The sequence below is a fragment of the Colobus angolensis genome, unplaced genomic scaffold, assembly GCF_000951035.1.
Source record: "Colobus angolensis palliatus isolate OR3802 unplaced genomic scaffold, Cang.pa_1.0 Scaffold243, whole genome shotgun sequence".
NCBI lineage: Eukaryota > Metazoa > Chordata > Mammalia > Primates > Cercopithecidae > Colobus > Colobus angolensis.
Genome location: NW_012115633.1, coordinates 3903775 through 3912210, shown reverse-complemented (window position 1 = coordinate 3912210; position 8436 = coordinate 3903775). Strand labels below are relative to the sequence as shown.

At 45.8% G+C, this 8436-nt stretch overlaps 1 protein-coding gene across 1 annotated transcript; it reads right to left on the bottom strand.

Moving 5' to 3' along the window:
• Nucleotides 1–760: 760 nt before the first annotated feature.
• LOC105514380 lies at nucleotides 761–8057 on the bottom strand. The gene is given in 3 exon segments (XM_011945695.1): nucleotides 761–1486; nucleotides 1581–1736; nucleotides 7635–8057. Coding segments are annotated over 3 exon segments (1305 nt in total).
• Nucleotides 8058–8436: the final 379 nt, after the last annotated feature.

The window sequence follows — 8436 nt, the reverse complement described above, 5'->3', positions numbered from 1 at the left end:
CTCAGACAGTAGCCCAGAGTAGTAAGGGAGGCCGCCAGGCCAGACCTGGAACACGAACTCCCACAGAGACCCCTGCACGCCATGGGAAACAGCAGGCGTCACTGTATGGGGCTTCTCCTAGGAGCTGGCGGCCCAGGCCACAGTGTCCACAGGACTCTGCTGCTTGCTCCAGTGCAGAAGGAGGTGACCCTCAGTTCTAGAAGATGGGGCTGACTGAGTGGAGTGCAGAGTGCAGGCAGGACCCTAAAAGGGCACCAGGACCACCTCTGCCAGCACAGAGCCTGACACAGGGAGGGCACAGCCACCCCTGCATGGTGACAGTGACTGATGTTTCACATTTACCAATCCCTGCTTCTGGCATCTGAGGATCCTGTGCTGTCTCCTCTGCTGACACCCACCTGCGCACCACGTCAAGAGAAAACACATACAAACACACAATAATAAAATAATGAAATGGGCTGGTAGAACCTATCTACTCGTCCTCAAAATTTTTATTACTTTCCTCAGGTTAGAAAATACTTCACCATTTGTTCAAATTACCTCCTGTATTATTTGCTGAGTTTTGTGGTTGTTTTCTTTTAGATACATTGGAAGTTCATCATTTTAATGAAAGTAGAATAACAAACATTCTGAAGTTTTAAAGAATTACATTTAAAAAAAAATAGCCTTTTCCTCTTTCGCTTGCTGTCTTCCTTTCCCCTCCTTCTCCTTCTTTCTCCAAATGAAGGGAGTTCTTTTTTTCTTCTCCCGTCTCATCTACTCAATCATGGAGCCGCTGCAGCCGCTGCCGGCTGCCCGCTGCCCGCTGCACACACACAGCAGAGTCCCAGGGTCCAGGAGCCAGAGCAGCGCCGCTCGGAGACCGGATGGTTCCGTGGGTTGTGGAGGAGCACAGGAAAGCGGAGGCCGGGCCACACAGCACCCCGGACCCAGCAGCCCAAACCCAGCGGACCCAGCAGCAGCTCTGGGAGCCGCCACCCCCGGAAGCCGGCACTGCCGGGATCCACCATTTCCAGGAGCCGCCACCGCTGGGAGCTGCCACAGCCGGGAGCCGCCACCGCCGGAAGCCTCCATCTCCTGGGAGCCGCCACCTCCAGGAGCCGCTATGGCCGCCGGGAGCCGTCACCGCCCGGAACCTCCGTCTCCTGGAGCCACCACCGCTGGGAGCTACCACCTCAGGAGCAGCGGCAGCACTGGGACCCGCCGGGCCCCCTCGTACCCCGCGGCGGCGGCTCCGTAGGCGCCCTAGACCGGGAGGGGCCGAGGGAGCCCACGCCACCGGTGGGACCGCAGGAATGTGCTGGCTCTTTCTGCGCTGAGGGGCCGCGGTGCGGGGCGGAGGTCGGGTAGGGAAAGCTGGAGCCGCAGGGAAAGCGCAGGACAGGCTCGCTGGGTCTCGCCCTCGCTCAGAGACCTTGGGACCCGCGCAATGTGGCAGTGGAAGGCGCAGGGTCTGACCCCGGACGCGGCTGCCGCAGCAGCTGGTCTGTCAACCCCGACCAGAGCCGAGCAGCCTGAGGCCTGCAGCGTCCTCCATCACCTCTGTGATGGCATCCGCTTCCGTGACTGTCACTGTGCACCCTCCGCCTGTCCCCGGGCCCACGCAGGACCCCTAAGCGGGGCTCTGCACAGGCCAAGAGGGCTACTCTGGGACTGACCACGGGTTGTTCGTGGGTCCTCACGTGCCTTTCCAGGTCCAGGGTGAGAGGACGGATTTGAAGATAGAAGTCATACAGCTGCAGGATGTGGAGTGCGAGGAGAGGCCCCAGGGAAGCAGCTCCAACTGAGGGTGATTAAAATGTGAAGCAGGGAGGGCGCGATGGCTCACATCTGTAATCCCAGCAATTTTGGAGGCTGAAGCAGGTGGTTCGCCTGACGTCAGGAGTTCGAGACCAGCCTGGGCAAAATGGTGAAACGCCGTCTCTACTAAAAACACCAAGTTAGCCAGGCACGATGGCGAGCGCCTGTAATCCCAGCTACTCGGGAGGCTGAGGCAGGAGAATCGCTTGAACCTGGGAGGGGGAGGTTGCAGTGAGCTGAGATTGTGCCATTGCACTCCAGCCTGGGCAACAAGAGCGAAACTCCACCCCAGAAAAAAAAAAAAATCTAAAGTAAAGAGGTCAAAGATTGGAAACCCCTGCCCCCACATCTTTCCAGAACTGCTTGGAGAGAACTGCTTGTAGTTACGGTAAAGATACCTTGAGCCAGTATAGCAGTACATTGTTGCTGTAACTGATTGTATTATTTTGTTAAACATTTCCACAAATATTTAAGAGGTGTAATATATGTGTAATATAGGAAGGAAGGATGTAAAGTAGTATGATCTGGGGCTTCTCCACTCCTGCCCCAGAGTGTGGAGGCTGCAGTGGGGCCTCTCCTTATTTGTGCATTGATCTCTGTGCCACAACCAAGCTTCACTTTGACTTAAATTTCAGCATATGTTGCTGCTGCTTAAATATTGAAATTTTTCAAAAATTAGCCGGGCGTGGTGTTGGGCGCCTGTAGTCCCAGCTACTCGGGAGGCTGAGGCAGGAGAATGGCTTGAACCCGGGAGGCGGAGCTTGCAATGAGCCGAGATTGCGCCACTGCACTCTAGCCTGGGTGACAGAGCAAGACTCCCACTCCCAAAAAATAATAATAATAATAAAATAAAAAAGTATATATTGTGTAATTTACTTGTATAATTCTATGTGAATAATGCTTATGTAACAGGATTATTTTGTAAAGCTTTCTGTTTAAATATTTTAAATTTGCATATCACAACCCTGTGGTAGTATGAAATGTTACAGTTTTTTTTTCTTTTTTACTTTTTATTTTTTGTATTATTATTATACTTTAAGTTCTAGGGTACATGTGCACAACGTGCAGGTTTGTTACATAGGTATACATGGACCATGTTGGTTTGCCGCACCCATCAACTCGTCCTTTACATTAGGTATTTCTCCCAATGCTATCCCTCCCCCAGCCCCTGACCCGAAATGTTACTGTTAACTTTATTTTTATTTATTTATTTATTTTTGGGACGGAGCCTTGCTCTGTGTCCCAGGCTAGAGTGCAGTGGCGCGACCTCGGCTCACTGCAAGCTCTCCTTCCCGGGTTCACGCCATTCTCCTGCCTCAGCCTCCCGCTTAGCTGGGACTACAGGCATGGGCTGCCACGACCGGCTAATTTTTTTGTATTTTTAGTAGAGACGGGGTTTCACCATGCTAGCCGGGATGGTCTCCATCTCCTGACCTCGTGATCCGCCCGTCTCGGCCTCCCAAAGTGCTGGGATTACAGGCTTGAGCCACCGCGCCCGGCTAATTTTTTTGTATTTTTAATAGAGACGGGGTTTCACCATGCTAGCCGGGATGGTCTCCATCTCCTGACCTTGTGATCCGCTCACCTCGGCCTCCCAAAGTGCTGGGATTACAGGCGTTGAGCCACCGCGCACCCGGCCTAACTTCCAATTATGTTATGCATGATAACGTTTTTTGTTTGATGAACAGATATGAGCAAAGCACGTTAATCCTGGTGTCTTCTCTAGATGTTGTTGTTTGCGGTTCTCGAGTGGCTGTGCATGTGAACACATGTGTGATTTCTCAGTGTACTGTACTGTGATTTGTTTTTATTGCTTGTTTTGCTTCCCCTCAATGTCTGTAACCCTTAGTAGGCTCTGACCTAGTCAGGCCAGAAGAAGCATAAGGATCTTTTGTGGCTTTGTGCTGGGTGAGGGCTGGCCCTAAACATCTGCCTAATCCTTTCAATGGGCCCAGGAAAGGCCAGACTGGCATCATGTCCACAGCATCTCTTAATATCATTGGTTGTCATCCAGACACCTCAGCTTGTGCTGCAGAGGAAATAAGTTCCTTCTCACGGATCATCACGATGGACATTGAAACCTCAGGGTGTAGAGCTAACATCTGTTCATCATCGTGGATGTTAAAGAATTGGGTAACATGCCTAGTGGTAAGCCTTGGATGGGCCGTGAGAGAATACTCTAAAAAGCATGCAGTATTGTGCCCCTCTCACAACCAACACACACATGACCTGTCCCCCAGCACCCCCAAATGTAAGAGTGGATTGCAAATCTTTTGGAGACTGTGGCCCTGGTACAGGTAGAAAAACCTGTTCTGTTATTCCTGGGCCCACAATAAACCCAGAAATGTTGTTTTGAATTACTGTGATTTAAACTCCCTCTCTTCTTTAATGGAACAGCTCATTGGGGCTTTCTGAATCTGTTTCCATTTTCTTTGAAAGTAAATGGTGAGTATGCATTGTGGTGATGCAGAGGCAGGCATTCTCTGAGATACAAGCTCCAGAAGGATTCTCCTCAATGTGTCAGTGTTGGGATGCACACTTCCTAAATAAATCATCGTTGTCTCCGTCCTCTCCATTAATAGCACTTTTTCAGTGTGACATGGAAAAGCGGGAGGATGGCATACACCCCACCGAAGGATGTAGGTGGAGGCAGATCTCTCAACTGGGCATATTTTTTAAAAAGTTGCTTCTGTACTGCTCTTCTTTTGCTCTAAAGTGTGGGCTCCCTCAACCTCTTAGCCAGAGACCAGCAAATGTCAGGGAAGCACCCAGTGTCTGGCTCCCATTCCAAATCAACACAAGCGTCTTGTTACAGACAAGAAGTCAGAGGAAAGGGCGGGGTCCCTGCAGGACAGAAGCCTAAGCTACTATGAGGCGCACACGACTGGCAGCTCCTGTTACTCCCTCTTAAATTATGTGGGAAATCTTAATGCAAGGGCAATGGGCCCCCAGGGATACCTGCAGCATAGTGACCTCAGACCCTGATACTCACCATGAAACTCTAAAATATTGACTGGAAGCCACTTGTGGCTGCTGGCTGGGTGTGTGACTCTGCCAGGGACCCTGGCAGCCCCCCCGTAGCTATCTTGATGCCTCTCTGTCACCCACATTGTCTGCCTACTTAACACCCAGCTCTGCTCAGAAAACTTATGTCTTGTGTCAAGGAGAGAGGATGCAAAATTCTGAAGTCAATTTCCCTCTGGCTCCTGGCATGCCCTCACTCTTTCTGAGCCCAGCTTGTGTTGTGACAGAGCCTGTGTGGTCCCCTGATTTCTGCACAGTGTAGAACTTTCTCCAATAGTCACATTGGCAAAGGGAGAACTTGGGGGCTGGCAGGTAATTAGAATTTCTCTCTCTCTCTCTTTCAGTAGTTTCATTTTGAATATCTCATTTGTTCATGTGGATGTTTTAATTTAAAAAATTCTTTCTGATATTTTAAATTTTGTATCATAAGAATGTTTTCCTCTACAGTATTTGTCATACCAATTTATAACCACAGAAATGCAGGAATTTTATTTCTATTGGAAACATTACTATTGGGGGGAAACCCCACCCCCAATATTTATCATGGATTCTTTTCTATTTCCTAGGCATCTCCACTGGTTTGAGAAATAAAGGGAAAGAGCACAAGAGAGAGAAATTTAAAGCTGGGTGTCCTGGAAAGACATCATATGTTGGCAAGTTCCATGATGCTCCCCCAGCCGTAAAACCAGCAAGTTTTTATTATCGATTTTCAAAAGGGGAGGGAGTGCATGAATAGGGTGTGGGTCACAGAGATCACATATTTCACAAGGTAATAAAATATCACAAAGCAAATAGAGGCAGGGTGAGATCATAGAACCACCGGATGGGGCAAAATTAAAATTGCTAATGAAGTTTCGGGCGTGTATTGTCATTGATAACATCTTATCAGGAGACAGGGTTTGAGAACAGACAACCTGTCTGACCAAAATTTAGTAGGTGGGAGTTTTCTTGTCCTAATAATCCTGGGAGTGCTACAGGAGACTGCCTTAAGGGGGCCGTCTATAGACCTACCCTCAGGGTGCAACCCTCTTTCTCAGGGATGTTCCTTGCTGAGAGATAGAATTCAGTGATATTTCTCCTATTTGCCTTTGAAAGAAGAGAAATATGGCTCTGTTCCATCTGGCTCACCAGCGGTCAGACTCCAAGGCCATCTCCCTTGTTCCCCGAACGTCGCTGTTATCCTGTTCTTTTTTCAAGATGCCCAGATTTCATATTGTTCAAACACACATGCTCTACAAACAATTTGTGCAGTTAACGCAATCATCACAGGGTCCTGAGGCAACATATATCCTCCTCAGCTTACAAAGAAGATGACGTGATTAAGAGATTAAAGGCAGGCATAGAAAATCACAAGGGTATTGATTGGGGAAGTGATAAGTGTCCATGAAATCTGCACAATTTATGTTCAGAGATTGCACTGAAGACAGGTATAAGAAATTATAAAAGTATTAATTTGGGGAACTAATAAATGTCCATGAAATCTTCATAATTTATGTTCCTCTGCCGTGGCTTCAGCCAGTCCCTCCGTTCGGATCCCTGACTTCCCGCAACACATTACTACAGCTATGTTTTACTTTTGAACAGAATTTTTACTTGTATAAGGTGCTTACTAATGTTAAATAGTTTGGAGTATATAACATTTACATTAAGGACTCATGGTAGAAAAAGGGTAAGGAGTTTAAAGGAAATAAATATTCCAACTGGGTCTTATTGCCAATTTTGGTGTAAATTAGTTTGTGTCATTTCAATTACAAAGATAAAAGTATGCCATATAATTTATGTAAAATTTGTTTTTGTAATGTACATAATGGTTATCAAGTCTTTTGACAGAAGAATATTTTCAAAGAATATACATGTGATGAATCCATAATGTCTGAAACTTTGCTGAGCTATGAGTGGGGCACACTTCATTGTAAATCACAGCGAGGAAAAACTTAACAGTGGTAAGAGAGTGAGAGTGAGTGGATATTCACACAATTGTGAAGTGTTTATTAGTTACCTTTTGTGATGTAGTGTGGTTCTCATTTTAAACCTTGGAAGGTGAAAATGTACAAACTATAAATATTAATGTTCAAACACTGACAGAAATTCTAATATGAATTTTAAAAATATATATATTGTATTTTATTTGTATTGTTTATTAATTATGAACTTGATTATTTTATTATTCATTCTAATGAATATTTTAAGTGATGGTTTAATTTAATTGACATATAGTTGCCATTAAAATGTTAACTCTCTCATAAAAACATTTTTTCTATTTTAACACTTTGCCTCTCATTTCTTCCTTTCTTGCTCAACAAAGAGTCTTTACTTTCACATTATTTTTAGTACACCAAGTAATAACATGAATTCTATCATATAGCAATTTTGATTAAGAGAAACTAACACCAGCCCAAGCAATTACAGCAGTAGTCACTGTTCTAAGCCTTGGAAGGAATGCACTCCTTAGGGCTGGCTGCTGCTTCACACAGGTTACAAATAACTATTTACCACTTTTTCATTGACCTTCAAGAAAGCATTAGAGGAAAAATATTTAATCCCTTCCTTTCTTCAAAGATTGTTTTTTTGTTGTTGTTTTACTAGATCTAAAAAAGAAAAACTCAATATTGCTATATGTTACTTGAGCCAAAAGGCATAGGAAAACAGACAGCACATAACCATTAAATTCCTAAGAAACATGAAGTAAAAGGATGACACATTTAGTTCTATGTCTGTGCAAGAAACTGGATTTGCTGCTCTCCATAAAGTGAAGGAACCAACTATACAACATACAGAAATAATTAAATGCCTTCTTGTTAGAATATAACTAGGGCTTTGCTAAAGTTTCTTATTCCATGAGGGCAGCTAAAATGCCAGTCCACAGGACAGGTGCTTCTCCTCCTATTTATGCCATAGTTTTCACGGATTTCTGGCTGGTTGTCGCAGACAAAGGCCAAGAGGTTATCCATGCCCTCTTCCCTGTTCTGCTGAAAGTAGGTCTGGAGGATGGTCATTTTATCCTGGGTCTCCTCCACTTCCGTGCTGCAGCTGCCTTGGGATCCCAGTGCCACAGCTTCCTTGGCCTTGAACTCTTTCTCCCTCTGCAGGTGGCACTATTCAATTTCAGCCTGAACTGCCACTTTGGCCTGCTTCAACCTCTGGTTCTTTTGGCTGCAGGCCTCTGACACCTTCTCAACGGCCTGCTTCTCAACCTGCATTAGCTGCTGGATCCCTTGCAACTGACTGGCCATGACAGTGGTGATTCTGAGACCAAGGCAAGTGGCCTAAATCAGTTCAAAGGACCTTGGGGTCAGCTGACCCACCCAACTACAGTCTGCACCTGCACCCTGCCACCTCTCATTTCTTACAAGTAAGTCAAACACCACACAACAGAAATTTTAGAAGGTATAGCACAAAGTGAGCACATGTAGTATTTTTAAAATCTTTAAAATATGTCTTATAAGACATGATAACAGTGTGTTACCTATTCATATGTTAAATCTTAACAGATGTATTTGGACAATCAGATTTCCTTCAGATTAAAGATGGTGTTGGTATTTTTTCAAGAAGTTATTTTAAACCTGTTAGGGAAGTGTCTATAGTGTGGAACAATTCTTCTTTATAAAGTGA